General features: G+C 43.4%; 1 protein-coding gene across 2 annotated transcripts in view; it reads left to right on the forward strand.

Moving 5' to 3' along the window:
• The window catches only part of MYO5C (myosin VC), a 52224-nt gene that overhangs the window by 3100 nt on the left and 29944 nt on the right, over window positions 1-19180 (forward strand). Inside the window, exons 2-18 of one of the 2 annotated variants that reach the window (XM_083411797.1) lie at window positions 442-552; window positions 1860-2025; window positions 2119-2263; window positions 2777-2933; window positions 5777-5920; window positions 7181-7262; window positions 7482-7589; window positions 9357-9463; window positions 12419-12684; window positions 13277-13358; window positions 13963-14103; window positions 15390-15512; window positions 16851-16934; window positions 17184-17318; window positions 18301-18398; window positions 18760-18846; window positions 18931-19042. In XM_083411797.1, coding sequence (XP_083267923.1) covers window positions 442-552; window positions 1860-2025; window positions 2119-2263; window positions 2777-2933; window positions 5777-5920; window positions 7181-7262; window positions 7482-7589; window positions 9357-9463; window positions 12419-12684; window positions 13277-13358; window positions 13963-14103; window positions 15390-15512; window positions 16851-16934; window positions 17184-17318; window positions 18301-18398; window positions 18760-18846; window positions 18931-19042 — 2148 coding nt within the window. The remainder of the gene's footprint in view (window positions 1-441; window positions 553-1859; window positions 2026-2118; window positions 2264-2776; window positions 2934-5776; window positions 5921-7180; window positions 7263-7481; window positions 7590-9356; window positions 9464-12418; window positions 12685-13276; window positions 13359-13962; window positions 14104-15389; window positions 15513-16850; window positions 16935-17183; window positions 17319-18300; window positions 18399-18759; window positions 18847-18930; window positions 19043-19180) is intronic. The other variant, XM_083411798.1, reaches the window with a different exon arrangement.

The following is a 19180-nucleotide window of genomic DNA, read 5'->3' on the forward strand; positions in this document are numbered from 1 at the left end:
CTGCGCCTGGTCTAAGCAAGCTACATCTTCCAGTGACTTTAACAGAAGACCAGAAGATGTGTAACTCTCTTGTGTCTAAATAAATTGGATTTGAAGTGCTCAGCTTTGACTAGATCATTTCCATAGTTAGTAGTAGAAAAACAACATTTTCTGAACACCTTGCAAAAGGTCTATACAATTTTTGCACCTTTCTAACCTTTGCAGCTTTGGAAGATATTTCCCTTTAGAAGCAAGGTTACTGATGTATTGACGTTTGAGTTTGGCTTTTTATGGGGACGGGGATATGCTATATATGAATTGTTTGCTTGCATATTTTATTATATGGTGATGACAATATATTTAAAAAACTCAGCAAAACTGTTGGTAGCCAAAAAAAAAGAAAAAGAAAGAAAGAAGAAGTGCTACTTATTAAAGTGAATTATTTTTGTTTTATTATTACAGTATAACAGAGTTTGGATTCCTGATCCTGAAGAAGTCTGGCAATCTGCTGAAATCACAAGAAACTATAAAAATGGAGAAGACCTACTTCATCTGCAACTAGAAGATGGCACGGTGAGCGAAATAGGTTATGTTATTAGCAGTACTGTGGTGTACGATACTTGCATGCATGCTGACACATAAACAATGACCTGCTGGATTTTTCATCTGATCTCGCTTTGAGTCTGATAGCCTCACCTTGGTTTTTACTCACATGCTAAGCTGGTGTCTGGGCTATATTACCATCTACAGGTGGGACTCGAAAACAGAAGCGGGAGTGGGAATTGCTTATTTGTCCCATGTCCAGAACACAAATCAATCCAGCAAATGTAACCAGCATATTCTGCTTTTACTTTCAGCCTGTGAATAGACCAGGTTTTCCCCCACCCCACTCCCATTGAAATGAGTGGAATAGCTGAATGGCCACTCAATCCTTCCTAGGTGGGTAGCAGGCCTTGCCTCTGTCCATCATCCCCAGCAGCGAAGGCCCGTGTGTTCCGTTGGCTGTTAGGGGAATTCCCCAGTCGGCAGAATCAAGGCACAGGGATTTCCCACCCAGGCGCTGGCTTCATTTGGGCCAATCAGAGGTCAGTTGGCTGGGCATTGGCTGCAGTCCATGTCTGGTCAGCCAGCAGCGCATAAAAGAGCAAATTATGTAATTAATTACAGTGGTACCTCAGGTTACATACGCTTCAGGTTACAGACTCCGCTAACTCAGAAATAGTGCTTCAGGTAAAGAACTTTGCTTCAGAATGAGAAGAGAAATCGTGCTTCGGCAGCACGGCAGCAGCAGGAGACCCCATTAGCTAAAGTGGTGCTTCAGGTTAAGAACAGTTTCAGGTTAATTACGGACCTCCGGAACGAATTAAGTACTTAACCCGAGGTAAAAAGGTAAAGGTAAAGGGACACCTGACCATTAGGTCCAGTCGTGACCGACTCTGGCGTTGCGGCGCTCATCTCGCTTTATTGGCCGAGGGAGCAGGCGTACAGCTTCCGGGTCATGTGGCCAGCATGACTAAGCTGCTTCTGGCAAACCAGAGTAGCGCATGGAAACGCCATTTACCTTCCCGCCGGAGTGGTACCTATTTATCTACTTGCCCTTTGACGTGCTTTCGAACTGCTAGGTTTAACCCACAGCGCCACCCGAGGTACCACTGTACATAAATTACGTAAGTTCCAACATTTCACCACACTGCAAGACACATTTCACCACAGTGCAAGACAAATAACATAGGTTTTGGCAGAAGATGAACTTCGGTGGACAAGAAGCATTGCTGCATGTGAGGATTACAGGGCAGAACATAGAATGATGCCTGCTTACATCCTTAGGCTCATGTAACATGCTAGCTTTCTACGTCTTCACCTCTCCCATTTACCAACAGGAATTGAAATATCCAGTTGATCCCAGAGCTTTACCTCCTTTGCGAAATCCAGACATACTTGTCGGTGAAAATGACCTCACCGCACTTAGCTATCTTCATGAGCCTGCCGTCCTACACAATCTGAAAGTCCGCTTTGTCGAGTCCAAGCTGATTTATACCTACAGCGGTAAGCGAACGTTCATGCTCTCCACATTTCTCATATATGAAGCATGTGTGATGCAACTCTTATTTCTATGTTGTGTGTTTTTCCCCCTTGCAGGGATAATTTTGGTTGCAATGAACCCCTACAAGCAGCTGCCGATATATGGAGATGCCATTATCCATGCCTATAGTGGACAGAATATGGGGGATATGGATCCACATATATTTGCTGTGGCAGAAGAAGCTTACAAGCAAATGGCAAGGTAGAGTCTGGGGAGTTTATAGTATGTTAACCTGTGGCCCTCCAGAATTTGTTGGACTCCAGCTCTCATCTTCCTAACCATTGGGCATGCTAGCCATGACTGATGGAATCCAATAACATCTTGAGGACCACAGGCCAGCCAGCCCTGCTTTAAAACCTCTGATTAAAAACCTGTCGCTTCCGTTTGTAAAATGTTGCTACATGCCTGACCCTTTCAAAAACGTTGGACCCATGTAGGTAAGTTTCTTAGAAATAAAATAATAATAATCAAACAAACGGCTTCATTGATTCATGAGGGATCCCCTGAAAAACTGTTCAGAGATTGCTGTGAATACTCTCGAAGCATCTACAAAGTTCCTGGAGGAATCAGGTGCCAACAGCAGAAAATGGCTTCACGCACCAGATCACAAAGTCGGGATACGTAAATAAAGCAGGCCATCTGTAGAGACATACATGATTTTTTTACATTAAAAAAAATAATTTTATTTGATAATGCATTTCCTCCTCACTTTAGGAACAACAAGAATCAATCTGTTATAGTCAGTGGAGAATCAGGAGCTGGGAAAACAGTTTCGGCTAAATATGCTATGCGATACTTTGCTACTGTCAGTAGATCTAGCAGCAACACGCAAATAGAGGATAAAGTCCTGGCATCGAATCCGATAACAGAGGTAAATTATGGATGGCTCTGTAAAGGGATGAAATCGCATATTTATTGAATCCTCTCATTCTAACATACTGAGCATCTGCAGCAGAAATTATCATGTTTGACCTTCTGATTTTGAAAACCTATGAAATATCTAAAATAGTGGACTACTTGAAAAGTATTTGTGAAGATCAGATGACGTTTGTAAGTTTGCAAGAAGTTTTGTGAGGAGTATTATTGGAAGTATGGCAAAATTGGAGAAGGGGAAGGATGATTTGTTAAGAGATGTAAAGGCAATATAAAGTTAAGAAATGCATAAGAAATGGTTAAAATGGTGGATCATCAGAGGTGCTGATGGAAGTCTAAAAAGATTGTATAAGTGATAAGTTTTGTGGTACATTTTATAATTTATATGTTAAAATCAATAAAAAAACTAAAATATATATATAAATTAGTTATAGCTAACAGTTCATTGGGACACGGGTGGCGCTGTTGGTTAAACCACAGAGCCTAGGACTTGCCGATCAGAAGGTTGGCGGTTCGAATCCCCACAACAGGGTGAGCTCCTGTTGCTCGATCCCTGCTCCTGCCAACCTAGCAGTTCGAAAGCACGTCAAAGTGCAAGTAGATAAATAGGTACCACTCTGGTGGGAAGGTAAACGGCGTTTCCGTGTGCTGCTCTGGTTCACCAGAAGCGGGTCAGTCATGCTGGCCACATGACCCGGAAGCTGTACGCCGGCTGCCTCGGCCAATAAAGCGAGATGAGCGCCGCAACCCCAGAGTCGGCCACGACTGGACCTAATGGTCAAGGGCCCCTTTACCTTTACCTAACAGTTCTTTGGCATCCCAGATCTGGTTTTGTTGACTGAACTGCACATGTTTGCTCTTTAATCTGCGCAGGTTATTCTGTTGTCACACTTGATTTTCTTAAATACCAAATGTTCACAAAGTTTATTTCCTATCTTAGTTGTTGCAGTAAAGCTTCCTCTTGTAGTCGTGGATAAATAACAGTTAGGCAATTCTATGATCTACTGTGGAAAATGGGAAAAAACCACCAGACTGGGTGTAATGATCGCTGCACCAAAGCAGCAATCGTAAGAACACAAGAAGAGCCTGCTGGATCAGACCGACTAAATGAGTCAGTGTAGTGTAGTGGTTAGAGTGTTGGACTAGGGCCTGGGAGTTGTTGTTGTTGTTTAGTCGTTTAGTCGTGTCCGACTCTTCGTGACCCCAAGGACCAGAGCACGCCAGGCACTCCTGTCTTCCACTGCCTCCTGCAGTTTGGTCAAACTCATGCTGGTATCTTCGAGAACACTGTCCCACCATCTCGTCCTCTGTCGTCCCCTTCTCCTTGTGCCCTCCATCTTTCCCAACATCAGGGTCTTTTCCAGGGAGTCTTCTCTTCTCATGTGGTGGCCAAAGTATTGGAGCCTCAGCTTCAGGATCTGTCCTTCCAGTGAGCACTCAGGGCTGATTTCCTTAAGAATGGAGAGGTTTGATCTTCTTGCAGTCCATGGGACTCTCAAGAATCTCCTCCAGCACCATAATTCAAAAGCATCAATTCTTCGGCGATCAGCCTTCTTTATGGTCCAGCTCTCACTTCCATACATCACTACTGGGAAAACCAGAGCTTTTACTATACGGACCTTTGTTGGCAAGGTGATGTCTCTACCTTTTAAGATGCTGTCTAGGTTAGGGCCTGGGAGACCAGGGTTCAAATCCCCATTCAGCTATGAAGCTCACTGGATGGTCTTGGGCCAGTCATTTCCTCTTTGCGTAACCTACCTCACAGGGTTGTTGTGGGGATTAAGCTTGATCTCCTTGGAGAAAAAGACAGGAGAGGAATATTCCTGTATTGGCAATGCAAGCTAGCAAAATGGCGCTGGTGGTTGTAGACTCTAACCCAGTAGGTGAGGCACTTACCTGGCGTATATATGGGGTCTATAGGAAGTGGTTCTTCAGCTCATGCTTGCTCACATGCTTTCCTCCTATCTCCCACCTTTTACTGCTGGGAGAAGTGAACAAGAAGGTTTAATCTTGCAGGGACTAGAATGGATAGGCATCCTTCCATGTCTTTTTCAAAACGGATTTTAAAAAATTAAATGACTTCTGCCAAACATCTGAAATTAATCCATTTTTTAATGGATCTCTTTTGACTCAGTGAGGCCTCTTGACCCTGGTGGGCTGCAGAAGATGTCATGAGGAGCAGCCCACAGCCTCACATGTGTTTTTGCACCTCCCTACCTGAACAAGACTCTCCCCATCACTGCTCTACTGCACATTATTACTTGGAAGGGGACAAGGTCCTGTTCACAATCCATTGTGCAATGAGTTTCCACCTGCAGTGTTGTGTAACACTAAAAACCACCCTCCAACTAGCAGAAGAGACCTGTTGGATATAGTCCATTGAAATTAACGGGCTTCAATTAGTTGTGTATGTTATTTTCAGCAGTCTGTTCTTCAGTAGGAATAACATTGGGCACCATTATTACCAGGGATGCAGGTGGCGCTGTGGTCTAAACCACTGAGCCTCTTGGGCTTGCCGATCAGAAGGTCGTGGTTCGAATAACCGTGATGGGGTGAGCTCCCATTGCTCGGTCCCAGCTCCTGTCAACCTAGCAGTTCGAAAGCACTTGTACGTTATTTTCATCAGGACTGTTCTTCAGTAGGAATAACATTGGGCACCATTATAAAGCATCCAGCTCACACATACATAAATTCTGACCAAGTCTGAAAACAATTCCCCAAATCACTGTGTTGTAAATATTTCATTTATTTATAAGAGCGTTTATAAGCGGCCAACTTATAAAATCGGTAACGTGCTAACAAATAGATGTATGTGCATTGAAATGATTCTCCATTTCATAGGCTGTCGGTAATGCTAAAACCACACGCAACGACAACAGCAGCCGCTTTGGAAAATACACAGAAATCAGTTTTGATAGGAGGTACCAGATCATTGGTGCAAATATGAGAACATACCTGCTTGAGAAATCCAGAGTTGTCTTCCAGGTAAGTAAAATTTGCCAGTGGAATTGCATTATATCTTTGCTAACAGACTGCCCTCAAGGCAAAATGGATTCTGTTGTGGACTTAGAAAGATCCAGCTGCTCAGCCCCATTTTGTATTTTTTATCTCTGAGGGTCTCGGTGGGAGCTGTTGCCTGGCTTGACACCGGGGAATACAAGGATGAGGGCTGGACATGCTGCTTAAATAATCCTGATTCTATATGGACATAATATGCAGTTCCTGTTCCTGCAGTAGTTTTAAGTGTCATTTTATTTTGTAAAGCACTTGGAGAGCCACTTGCTGCTATAAAGATATAAGTACTCTAAATAAATAAGGAATAAAATAAAGATAATGGGTTGTATCCAATGCTAGATCTACTAAGAGAAAACTTGAAATTAATGGACCTAAAGATGGTCATGTTCATTAATGTTAATGGGTCTTCTCTGAACAGGACTGACATTGAATGCAGGCCAATGCTCCACATATTAATCTTCTCATTAGTATGTCCTGTCACTTAGATCTTTGGGCTGGTATCCCCAAACTGTCCCAAGTTCTGGAGCAGTGAATTCTTGTGCTCCTTAATTGCAGGGTTGTTTCAGGTACAGGGTAAAAGTAAAGCTAACTTTTCAGGTAACTAAATAATCTGCAAGCTGATTTCCTAAAAAGGAGGTTTAGAGGAAACTTCTGGGTTTCTGTGAGCAATTTTTCAATTAGTGCTTCCTGGAGACATCATTATTATACTTGCCAGCTCTTGTCAGTTTTTAACTTGAGGCAATTACGAGAGCAACAGTTCTGGCAAGCGGCATTCAGCATTGTCTGATTTGGAGATGTGCACTCAGTAATAAGCTAAAACTGCTGCATTGAAATTTACAAGTTGCCACCATCTCTGGGATTTAATTTTCCTAGAGCTGTGATCGACATGCTATACCCAGTGCCAATTCTGCAATCAGTCTCGAGGGCTGGTGAGCTGTGAGGCTTTCTTGATTCCCAAAATGAGAGGAAAAACCTTTCTCTGATATGACACAGAATCGTAGAATTGTAGAGTTGGGACCACAAGGGTCATCTAGTCCAACCCCCTGCAATGTGGGAATTTTCGGCCCAACATGGGGTAATGAATCCATGACTCTGAGATTAAGAGTCACTATTGTCATGTTAGTCAAGTGGCCAAGCAGGCCAGAAGCTGTGGCAGGTGCGCCTCCTTCTACAAAATGAAAAATTTTTCTTCGTTTCTCGTTTTATCATCTTGTTTACTTTCATTGACAGTCGGAGAATGAAAGAAATTACCATATATTTTATCAGTTATGTGCATCAGCTCAGAGACCAGAATTTGAGCACCTTAAACTGGGTATGTCTTATTTCCTATTTTCATTGTTGTATTTTAACACAGTTTTTTTAAAACAACAACAACAACCAAGCAGCATATGCATTTTATTAAATAAATAAATAAGTTGCTCTTACTAAAGGACTTTTGTTGCATCATTTGGTCACTGATGGCCTATTCGTAGAAGTCTCCCAACGTAATATCCAGTCTATAACGTCACTATGTTTTGCTTTTCACCTGCAGCAAGCCCCGAAGAATTTAATTATACCAACATGGGTGGAAACGCTGTGATTGAAGGAGTGAATGACTATGCCAACATGATGGAGACTCAGAAGACATTCACCCTGCTAGGTAGATAAACTTTGCCTTTGATAAAGTAGCAAAATTATAACGATGGAAAATTTATTGGGATTACCGTTCTGAGAATAACTACTGATTAGACGTTACAGTATAACCATGTTCCTAATTTACTTCTTGAAATATGGCAACCGTATCATAGGGCAGAATTACTTGTACAGTGGTACCTCGGGTTAAGAACTTAATTCGTTCCGGTGGTCCATTCTTAACCTGAAACTGTTCTTAACCTGAAGCACCACTTTAGTTAAGGGGGCCTCCCACTGCCGCTGCGCCACTGCTGCGCAATTTCTGTTCTCATCCTGAAGCAAAGTTCTTAACCCGAGGTACTATTTCTGGGTTAGCGGAGTCTGTAACCTGAAGCGTCTGTAACCCGAGGTACCACTGCAATATTAATGTAGAGAGGGGGACATTTGCATGGGAGAATGGGTGGCTGGGAAAGGGGAGCATCCCACGCCAACCAATTCACTCCTGTACATCAAGAGTAAATCAAGAGTTGTCTCCTGGCCCTAGGTAAACCTCCCCTCTCCTGCTTGCTAGCTTCTTCCTGGAAATGCTCTTCTATGTCGCTATGTTCACACTGAGAAACACGGTTGCAAAAGGATTCCAATTGATGCTGCCACTCCCTGCTTGACTTGGCAGTAGAGCTGACACTTGGCTGAGGAGTGGGAGCCAGAACTGGTGTTTTGAGAAGGATATTGAGAGTGTCCTTTGAGAGAGCAAAAGGCAGCACCTGAGAGTGCTTTTTCTGGGCTCTGGTAGGCAGAGGAGGAGGGGTGTGGAGCCACAGCAGAGATATTCAGGCAATGAAATGAGTACTGTTTAGGAGCCAAGTGGAGAGATTTGGCAGAAAAGAAAGAGGAGGAAGAGGGAAAGGAGGCAAGTTGGAAAATGAATTTGGGCTGCCTCAGCAAGGGCAATGAGGAGGGGGAACAGGAAGAGGGTCTGGAGTTGTTATCTCTAGTGATAAGCCAGAAAGAGAGAGAAGGATGCTAAAGAAAGGAGAGGACACTGTACAAGGCAAGTCAGGCGGAGAGCTGTGCAGGAGAGAAAACATTGTATATAAAACTAATTGTATATAAAATTAGGGACACGGGTGGCGCTGTGGGTTAAACCACAGAGCCTAGGACTTGCCAATCAGAAGGTCGGCGGTTCGAATCCCCGCAACGGGGTGAGCTCCCGTTGCTCGGTCCCAGCTCCTGCCAACCTAGCAGTTCGAAAGCACGTCAAAGTGCAAGTAGATAAATAGGTACCGCTCTGGCAGGAAGGTAAACGGCGTTTCCATGCGCTGCTCTGGTTCACCAGAAGCGGCTTAGTCATGCTGGCCACATGATCCAGAAGCTGTACGCCGGCTCCCTTGGCCAATAAAGCGAGATGAGCGCCGCAACCCCAGAGTCGGCTATGACTGGACCTAATGGTCAGGGGTCCCTTTACCTTTTCCTATATAAAATTAATTGTAGAGTCCCTCAATTAAAGGGGGCAGAAGAACTGTGAGACCACCAGGAGTTCTGAAGACTCCTGGGACCAGAGGCAGAGATAGAGCTGACTCTTAGTTTGGGTGGTATAATAAAGAGATGATTTCACCCTGATATAACTAGTTCTGAATAATACAGGACTTCAGCATGGCGCTATGCTAACACGCAATGTGTGAAAGGGAGAGTTGCTTCTAATTTGTGTACTGTAACTTGCAACACCTAATGCCTGCATTTCTTCCTGTTCTTGGCTGTGTAATGTTGAATTGAGATTTATTCGTTTTCCTTTTAGGTTTGAAGGAAGATTTCCAGATGGACGTTTTTAAAATATTGGCAGCCATTCTGCACTTAGGCAATGTGCAAATAGCTCCTGTTGGTGATGAAAGATCTTCTGTTAGTGTAAGAATTGCCAGCAAAATATTTTGGGACTTATTTTCCCTTGGTGAACAATGGAAGAAGCCCTTGCCATGTTTTCCCATTTAGCTAGGGCACACGCGTAATCATGCTGCACTTTAGTCTTGCTGCACATTTCCTTCTTTGAGGATGCAACCCTTAAAGCCAATCGAGTTACCGTATTTTTCGCTCTATAGGACGCACCAGATGATAGTTGGGGGGAGGAAATAAGGGGGGGGGGGATTTTGAATCCCAGAAGCCAGAACAGCAAGAGGGATCTGGCTTCTGGGATAGCCTCTTGCTGTTCTGGCTTCTGGGATAGCTGCTGGGATAGCTGGTCTAGGTTTGCGCGAAGCCTCCGCAGGGCACGGGGAGCCTTCATCCCTGTGCCCTGCGGAGGCTTCTGGGACAGCCCGCAAAGCCTCCGGAGGGCAGCAGGATGAAGGCACCCCGCTGTCCTGCGGAGGCTTTGCGCCGCTAACCCCGAGGCTAGAACAGCAAGATGGAGCGCTGCGCAGCACTCCGTCTCGCTGTTCTGGCTTCTCGGGCAGCCTCCGCAGGGCAGTGGGGTGCCTTCATCCCGCTGCCCTGCGGAAGCTTTGCACAGCAAAGCCCGAAGCTAGAACAGTGAGACGAAGTGCTGCGCAGCGCTCCCTCTCCCTCTTCTGGCTTAGCCGCGCAGCCTGCATTCGCTCCATAAGACACACACACATTCTCCCTTACTTTTTAGAAGGGAAAAAGTGCGCCATAGAGCGAAAAATACGGTACTGTTTACTAAATGCATTTGTATCTTGCCCTTTCTCCAAGAAGCACTTTAGTTTCGCCAACTCCGGGGCTGAGGCTGGGCCAGTTTGCTTCATGGCTCAGTTAGGTTTTGGACCCGGGTTCTTCATAGCTAAAGTCAACACTTCAGTGTCCCTTACACCACACTGCTTTGTGTTGTGTAGCGCATTGGCTTTCCTGGTTTGCCATACAAGAAGGCACTGCACTTTCAGTTCTGTGCTGCAAGCCTTGTATTGAAGTTCTTCTTGTTCATGCATCCTCTGTGTGCCCTCCTTTTCATGATCCTCTTCAGTTTCTCAGTGGGGAGCAAATTGCCCCCTTTAAGATGTTTTCAGGTCAAGCCTTGCATGCTACGGGGATGAGTTCTGGCACCGGGAATAGTATATGGGACTGAATGATTTCCAGGTTTCAAATCTAGTAAACCCTGGGACCTCTTGACATTGCAGTGGATTGCGAAATGGGGCTCTTCTTGGGTTCTGCTCCTGCTTCCATCAGGGAATGAAACAAATAATGTAGTTTAAAATCTGGTCTTTTAAAATATGTGTTGGAATGTCTTGATACAGATGCGTGGAAATTTGTAGCTACCATATGTTGCTGGCAAATGTAAAATTTCATGTGAATGAGGAAACGTTAGGTTCCCCACCTGCCTACATTGATGGCAGTGTGTCACAAAGAATGCAGAGATGATACATACTCTTGTCAAATTCCCGTACCACCTTTGTAGTGTTTATTTTTAAATAAATTTTATTTTTGCATTTTTTATTTTACATAAACGGATGAATTAAAAACATAAACATATAATCCCTTCTGACTTCCCTTCACCCCTCATTGTGGATATTAATGTAATGATTTCCCCCTCTGCATCTCTATCATAACTCTATATTTATAAAATCTTTGTCAATCTATAGTTCAAATTTGAACTACAAATTTCCTGTCAATCCTAGCAATGTATGTAGTTGTTTACAATAGCTTTTCAAATAAATTGTAAACTTTCCCCATTTTTTATTAAAGACCTCCTCTTACTAGTTTCTAATTCTTCCTGTAAACCACCTTTGTAATGTTTAGTTTAATTTATTACATATGCTGATAACATTGTAATGTGCACTTCTCTAACCATGTTTATGGGTGTGTTATCTTAAAGGTAAAGGTAAAGGTACCCCTGCCCGTACGGGCCAGTCGTGTCCGACTCTAGCGTTGTGCACCCATCTCACTTAAGAGGCCGGGGGCCAGCGCTGTCTGGAGACACTTCCGGGTCACATGGCCAGCGTGACGAAGCTGCTCTGGCGAGCCAGCACCAGCGCAGCACACGGAAACGCTGTTTACCTTCCCGCTATAAAGCGGTACCTATTTATCTACTTGCACTTAAGAGTGCTTTCGAACTGCTAGGTGGGCAGGAGCTGGGACCGAACGACGGGAGCTCACCCCGCCGCGGGGATTCGAACCGCCGACCATACAATCGGCAAGTCTTAGGCACTGAGGTTTTACCCACAGCGCCACCCGCGGTCCCTGTGTGTGTTATCTTACTCCTCATTAAAATAGCACAAGGTTCTGGACTTAATAAAATGTGAGGATTTAGGCCAGGCATAGGCAAACTCTGGCCCTCCAGATGTTTGGGACTACAATTCCCATCATCCCTGCCCACTGGTCCTGTTAGCTAGGGATGATGGGAATTGTAGTCCCAAACATCTGGAGGGCCAGAGCTTGCCTATGCCCAATTTAGCCAATGGAGGCTGGTCCATTAGGGCAAATGGGGCCCTGACCCACTAACCTCAGCCAATCCCCAGCTGCCTCTTTTCTTACCTTCAACCAGCCCAGGGTGTGGCACTGCTTGTCCACTTCTTCCGCCTTACTCTCAGTGTTGCCTTTATAGTATTTAGCAAGGAGGAGGATGGGGACTGTACTAGAATTAGATGACTCTTCCTGTTATTGGCTCTGGCTCCACCTAGTGTTGGCCTCCCTGTCTTCTGCCCTACCAGATCTCATTAGGCACCAGCAACCACTGGGTTTAGATATCTGATGTGGAAATTTCATTGCTTGGCTGTCTTCCTCCTCACCCCCCCCCCTCAGTTTGGATGTTGTCCTATTACTATTATTAAAGTACGCAACATTCTGAAGCATGACTGCCTTATTATTGAAACCCTGGTTGTTGATTAATGATTTCTTTCTTCTTTTTCAAAGCCGGATGACAAACATCTCCACATATTCTGTGACCTACTGGATTTAGAAAGCGACAAAGTGGCACGGTGGCTGTGCCACAGAAAAATTGTCACCACCTCTGAAACTGTAGTGAAACCCATGACAAAACTCCAAGCCCTTAATGCCCGTGATGCTTTGGCAAAAAAGATTTATGCCCACCTTTTTGATTTCATCGTGGAACGAATTAACAAGGCACTGGAGTTTTCTGGCAAACAGCACACTTTTATTGGTGTTTTGGACATCTATGGGTAAGATGTTTATTTCTGAGAGAGAGAGAAAACTGCACGTTTATTTAATACAGTGGTACCTTGGGTTAAGTACTTAATTCGTTCCGGAGGCCGTTCTTAACCTGAAACTGTTCTTAACCTGAAGCACCACTTTAGCTAATGGGGCCTCCTGCTGCTGCCGCACCCCCAGAGCATGATTTCTGTTCTCACCCTGAAGCAAAGTTCTTAACCTGAAGCACTATTTCTGAGTTAGCGGAGTCTGTAACCTGAAGCGTATGTAACCTGAAACGTATGTAACCCGAGGTACCACTGTACTCTGTCTTATTTCAGCAAATGATTGGAAACAATCTCTTGTAGAATGGAGGAATGAGGTGCTAGAATACTTTGCTGGGAGGACTTATTGATAACTGAAGTTCTTTAGGCAGTATATAATTAAAATAGGCAATGGAGCACGATTTGCTAGCAAAAGTTCAGAAAAGTTTCTCCCGTACTTCTCCAATGCTCAAACTGCCACCTGAATCTCCTGGCATGGAAGCAGCAGATATTAGTCCCTCACAGGCCAAGGCTTCATCAAATAAAGATTAATAATTACATTTCCAACCATGTATTTCAGATTTGAAACTTTTGACATCAACAGCTTTGAACAGTTTTGCATCAATTATGCCAACGAAAAGCTGCAGCAGCAATTTAACCTGGTATGATATATCTTATGGATATTAGTAATTGGAATTCTTAAAAAACAACCTGTTTACTTTGTGAGTAACTTCTAGGAACTTGAAAATTTTGAAATTCTATTTCAGTCATGTGTTATCTTCTTATATCTAACATGCAACATCTCAAATAAACATGTAGCATGTTTTTTGTTTCTGAACAGCTGTCATTATAGCGCAAGGTGGCCCAGCATGGTGCTCTTGAACTAATAGGCATCTAATAATCTCAGTGCATCTTTTCTAAGGGTTATTGTCTACAAGAAAGAAACTTCCAACCAGTATGCGCTAGATTGGCTCATGCTGCCATGGCAATTGATTTCTTATTTGCATACTGTATTAGCCTTATGAAGTATTTTTTCCCCCATTTGTTTTACTTCTAAAAAAACTCTGTCTTTCTTGAAGATAGCTTGGGAGCTCCTTCAACATAGGTATTATATGTTGTCAATAGCCAATGCCTGATAACAACCTGTCTGCAGAGTTCTGCACCAGCTTCAGCTTCTGAACCAAACATGTTACATAGAGTCCATCCTCAAGTTTGCCTTTGCTGCCCTGATTTTGTTGTGACTGTATCTGACAATGTCATTATTAGCATGTCTTTAAACTTGAACAAGAAGAATACATGAAAGAAAATATCCCATGGACGCTCATTGACTTTTATGACAACCAACCAGTCATTGATCTTATTGAAGCCAAAATGGGCATTTTAGAGCTTCTGGATGAAGAGTGCCTGGTAAGTTTTTATTGTGTTTTTACTTTGCTGTTCTCAGTATAGTTGCTGTAGACCTACATCTTTGCTTTATTTTCTTCTTTTCTCCTCTTTACGCAACATTTATGCAGCCATGTCGGCAAGACGTCTCATTAATGTAAGAAAGAGCTCAAATATTTCTTTTTAATAAGTCTCTTTATACTTGTGCTGGCATACTCTCAAGTAAAAGGCATACCCTCCAACATTTCTCTGATGAAAATGTTGTTGTTGTTTAGTCGTGTCCGACTCTTCGTGACCCCATGGACCAGAAATAGGGAATTCCTATTCCATCCTCATCATCATCATAATTTTATTATTTATACCCTGCCTGGGTTGCCCCAGCCACTCTGGGTGGCTTCCAACATATATAAAAACATAATTAAACATTTAAAAAAACTTCCCTATACCTTTGAAGTTGAACGGAATCCATTCTGGAAGTCCATTCGACTTCCAAAATGTTCGAAAACCAAAGCGTAGCTTCTGATTGGCTGCGGGAAGCTCCTGCAGCCAATCGGAAGCCGTGGAAGCCCAATCGGACGTTCGGCTTCCAAAAATAGTTCGCAAACTGGAACAGTCACTTCTGGGTTTGCGATGTTCGGGAGCCAAAAGGTTCAGGAACTAAGCTGTTTGACTTCCAAGGTACAGCTGTACAGTATTGCCTTCAGATGTCTTATAAAGGTTGTGTAGTTACTTATCTCTCTGGCTCAGGGATCACATAACTCCATACCTTCCAACAATTCTCTGATGAAAATATAGATGTCCTAAGGAAAAGCAGGACATTCTGGGATCAAATTAGAAACCAGGATGGCTTCTGTAAATCCAGGACTGTCCTTGGGAAAATAGGGACACTTGGAAGGTCTGTATAAGGTACTAAACACAGGCTAGACTATAGGCCATGTCAGGGCCAGAAGTTTGGAAGTGAATCGGGAAAGTAGCAGGCAATTCAGGAAGTGTGCAGGGGTGGGCAATTTCAGGGTTCAGTCTGTTTCTGAGGTTGCTTACACTGAGAAGCCAAGTCAATGGTCACAGGTTTTGTAGGACAATGTGAAATCCTGTGACCCCTGCTGACCTGATAAGCTGACCATCTGCAGCAGTGGAGCTTAGCTCCCTCCTCTGGGAAGCTACCACAGTAGTTCAGAGAGTAAGATGCTTGGGTGCTGCTACTGGGGCAGCCAACTTGAAACCACTTTTGCCTTGCAAAACAGCAGCCCCGTTAATTGAATAATTGGCTAAAGTTATTTCGCACATCGCGTTTCACTTTTTATTTACAGTTACCTCAAGGAACAGATGAAAACTGGCTCCTCAAGTTATATAACAATTTTGGAAAGAATCCACTCTTTGAAGAGCCAAGAATGTCAAACTCTTCTTTTATAATCCAGCACTTTGCTGATAAGGTAAGGCATTCCTCTTGCCAGGGTGTTGCAACCTTCCCATATTTGGATACAATGTTTAGAATGTAAAATATCCTCTATAATGTAATGAATGTGTTTGCCTATGAAGTATACAGCAAACATTCTGGAAAATAAAGCTGTTTGCTTCAGTTACCTCCTGATTTACAAAGACAAAACAATTGGCAATATGAATTATAGATGTAAATGTGGATGCGGTGCTCCCCAGCCTGTAACCATGTTTAAGATTACAGGAATGGGTTATTGTGGGGTTGTGTTCTGACTCCCTCCTCCCTTCACCTGGAAGCAGGCTTTGATATTATTTCTGCAAATGGTCACCCTGGTTAATGCTAATCAGGGCCTGCTTCTAACCCAGGATTTTAAACCAGGGTTTCAAGCCACATTAATGAATATGTAAATGATGATGATACAGATGAAAATATATCTTGCTATTTTGCTTTGTGTATGTTGTTGTTGTTGTTTAGTCGTTTAGTCGTGTCCGACTCTTCGTGACCCCATGGACCAGAGCACGCCAGGCACTCCTGTCTTCCACTGCCTCCCGCAGTTTGGTCAGACTCATGTTTGTAGCTTCAAAGACACTATCCAACCATCTCGTCCTCTGCCGTCCCCTTCTCCTTGTGCCCTCCATCTTTCCCAACATCAGGGTCTTTTCCAGGGAGTCTTCTCATGAGGTGGCCAAAGTCTTGGAGCCTCAGCTTCAGGATCTGTCCTTCCAGTGAGCACTCAGGGCTGATTTCCTTCAGAATGGATAGGTTTGATCGTCTTGCAGTCCATGGGACTCTCAAGTGTCTCCTCCAGCACCATAATTCAAAAGCATAAATTCTTCGGCGATCAGCCTTCTTTATGGTCCAGCTCTCACTTCCATACTTCACTACTGGGAAAACCATAGCTTTTACTATACGGACCTTTGTGAATAGCTTTGTGTATAGCTGGCTCAAAAACAGTTTAGTATTGATTTCATCTATGTAATGACTACTGATTATATTAAGTAGGTTTGAATTCACTTCCCTTTACTGTAAACTGGTGTGTGAACTTCAGATGAAGGATAGTATATTAAAATAAAAAAACAAAAAAAACAAAAAAAAAGTATTCATGGTGGGTGAATGCGCTGCTATGTTAGGAACTTTCGTAGATGAAAATGGTTGGCAGTCAGAGCTAAGGTCTTCGTGTTATAGCTTAGGCAACTTCCTAAGTCTTATTTTCTGTTAATGAAGCTATGGATGTGGCTGTGTCTTTTTATCAGCTTGGGAACCGAAAAAAGTATGTTGTTTCTATAGCTTTACATGTTTCTTAGCAATTGTTGATTTCACCTTTCTCACACAGGTGGAGTATAAAAGTGATGGATTTTTGGAAAAAAATAGAGACACGGTATATGAAGTATTAATTGAAATCCTACGAAGCAGCAAGGTTTGTAAATAACCTGTTCTGTTCCTTCCTACTAATGAAACTGGTACACCTGCTGTCATATAGTATTTAAAAAGATGCTCTCATCTATTATTACATTCTTGAAATAGATAAAATGGCAGCCTAGATGCAAGTTCTTGTTTCTATTTAGATATTCTTTCCAAACATGTTTTCTATTTATAGTCATCTTTCCTGTTAGTAACAAATGAATATATGTAATAACCATCGCATGTAACTGTTGTTTCTCTTTAGTTTCGACTATGTGCAAACTTTTTTCAAGACAATCCAGTGCCTGTCTCCCCATTCAGCTCGGTGATCAAAGTTAAGTCTGCAAAAACAGTGATCAAGCCACCTAATAAGCAGTTCCGTACAACAGTTGGCAATAAGGTATTTTTAGATTCCTCTTAATTGATGATGAGTACAGTGGTACCTCGGGTTACATACGCTTCAGGTTACATACGCTTCAGGTTACAGACTCCGCTAACCCAAAAATATCACCTCGGGTTAAGAACCTTGCTTCAGGATGAGAACAGAAATTGCGCGGCGGCGGCGGCGGGAGGCCCCTTTAGCTAAAGTGGTGCTTCAGGTTAAGAACAGATTCAGGTTAAGAACGGACCTCCGGAATGAATTAAGTACGTAACCAGAGGTACCACTGTACATTTATACAGGCGGCAACCCTTTTGCGTGGGGGTTCTGTTCCTGGTCCCTGTATGCATTGGCAGAGCATGCATGCGCCCACTCTGCCCTGTTATCCCCCCGTTTCCCCAGCCCCCCTTTCCTGCTCTCTTCCTGGTCCAAAATGTGGTTGCACATCCAGCGATGGAGGAAGCCGCTCGGCGCCTAGGGCGGCCCGCCCAGGGGCGGGGTGAGGCGCACTGTGGGGGCACCTCCAGAGTCTGCCTGTCTCCTCCCACTCAGCCACCCTACAGCTGGGGGGGAGGCAGCGGGTGGGCCATTTGGGTAGCCACCATGTTGCTCCCAGGAGAGACGCATGGCTTGGGCGTGCTGCAGGCCCCGCGGTGAGTGCCGCCTGGCATTTTGTCACCCACCGCAGTGGTGACACCCAGGACGGATCGCACCCACCGCACCCCCCTTCCTCCGCCCCTGTGCACATTAGTAGGACAGGCCTGTATTTCATCTTTCTTTCAAGAAGCTGAAGGCAGTATACATGGCACTGGGAGAGGCTTAAGCAAGAGGGAGATATCAAGGAGATGATGGAGAGAATACAAAAATGCCCCGCCCCCCCCTTTTCAATCAAGTTTACCAACTCTTTCCTAGTTTGTAAATATTCAGTGGAATGCTCTCAGTAAGTATTGCTTTGTTGTTTCGTTCTGAAGGTTAAAGCAGGCAATGTTTTAATATTTTCTAGTTTCGTACTTCCTTATATTTACTAATGGAGACACTTAATGCAACCACACCTCACTATGTGCGATGCATCAAGCCAAATGATCAGAAGCTAGCATTTGAGTGAGTATTCAATTGAAATATACTCTTTGCTTTAACAGAAATGCGTTTCAGTATTACACTGAAGATGGATCGTGTTCTGCATGCCAGTTTATTAGGCAAAATCCCTCCCTTTTTAATTGTTGCTTTTAAAGTGGTATGGGTAGGAAATCTACTTTCCATAAAATTTCAGGTTTATTTTTCATGACTTACCCTTTGCTGGAATGGGGCTTTAAAAAATAATTATTGCCAAAATAAAAATTATTACATAGAAACTTCACTTTGCCTGTTAAAATAACCCACCATGATATATAGGCTATAGAATTAAAGGACTTAATCATTCATAAAAATGGCAGAAAACAACTGTTTTATTTGACTCCCATAGGTTCGATTCTAAAAGAGTGGTTCAGCAATTGCGAGCTTGTGGTGTTTTAGAAACAATTCGGATTAGTGCTCAAAGTTACCCATCTAGGTATGTAACAATTGCTGCGGGTTTCAGTGATTTTGATTTATAACAATTTAATTCACTAGTCCACCTGCTATTTTTATTTTATAGGTGGACTTACATTGAGTTCTACAGCCGTTACAGGATTCTCATGTCTCAGCATGAACTCTCCCTTACTGACAAGAAACAAATTTGCAAGATTGTTTTGCAGCGGCTCATTCAGGTCAGAGATTTCGTAACAATCCAAGGTGACAGGCTTCCATTCATATTTAATCACCCAGAATTCATTTGTCATCTGTAAATGAAAATACATTCTTGGTCTCAATATTGTACTGTTCCTTCATGACAACTAGAATTAAAC

The sequence above is a fragment of the Podarcis tiliguerta genome, assembly GCF_965153285.1.
Source record: "Podarcis tiliguerta genome assembly, chromosome: 14".
In the NCBI taxonomy this organism is placed as follows: domain Eukaryota; kingdom Metazoa; phylum Chordata; class Lepidosauria; order Squamata; family Lacertidae; genus Podarcis; species Podarcis tiliguerta.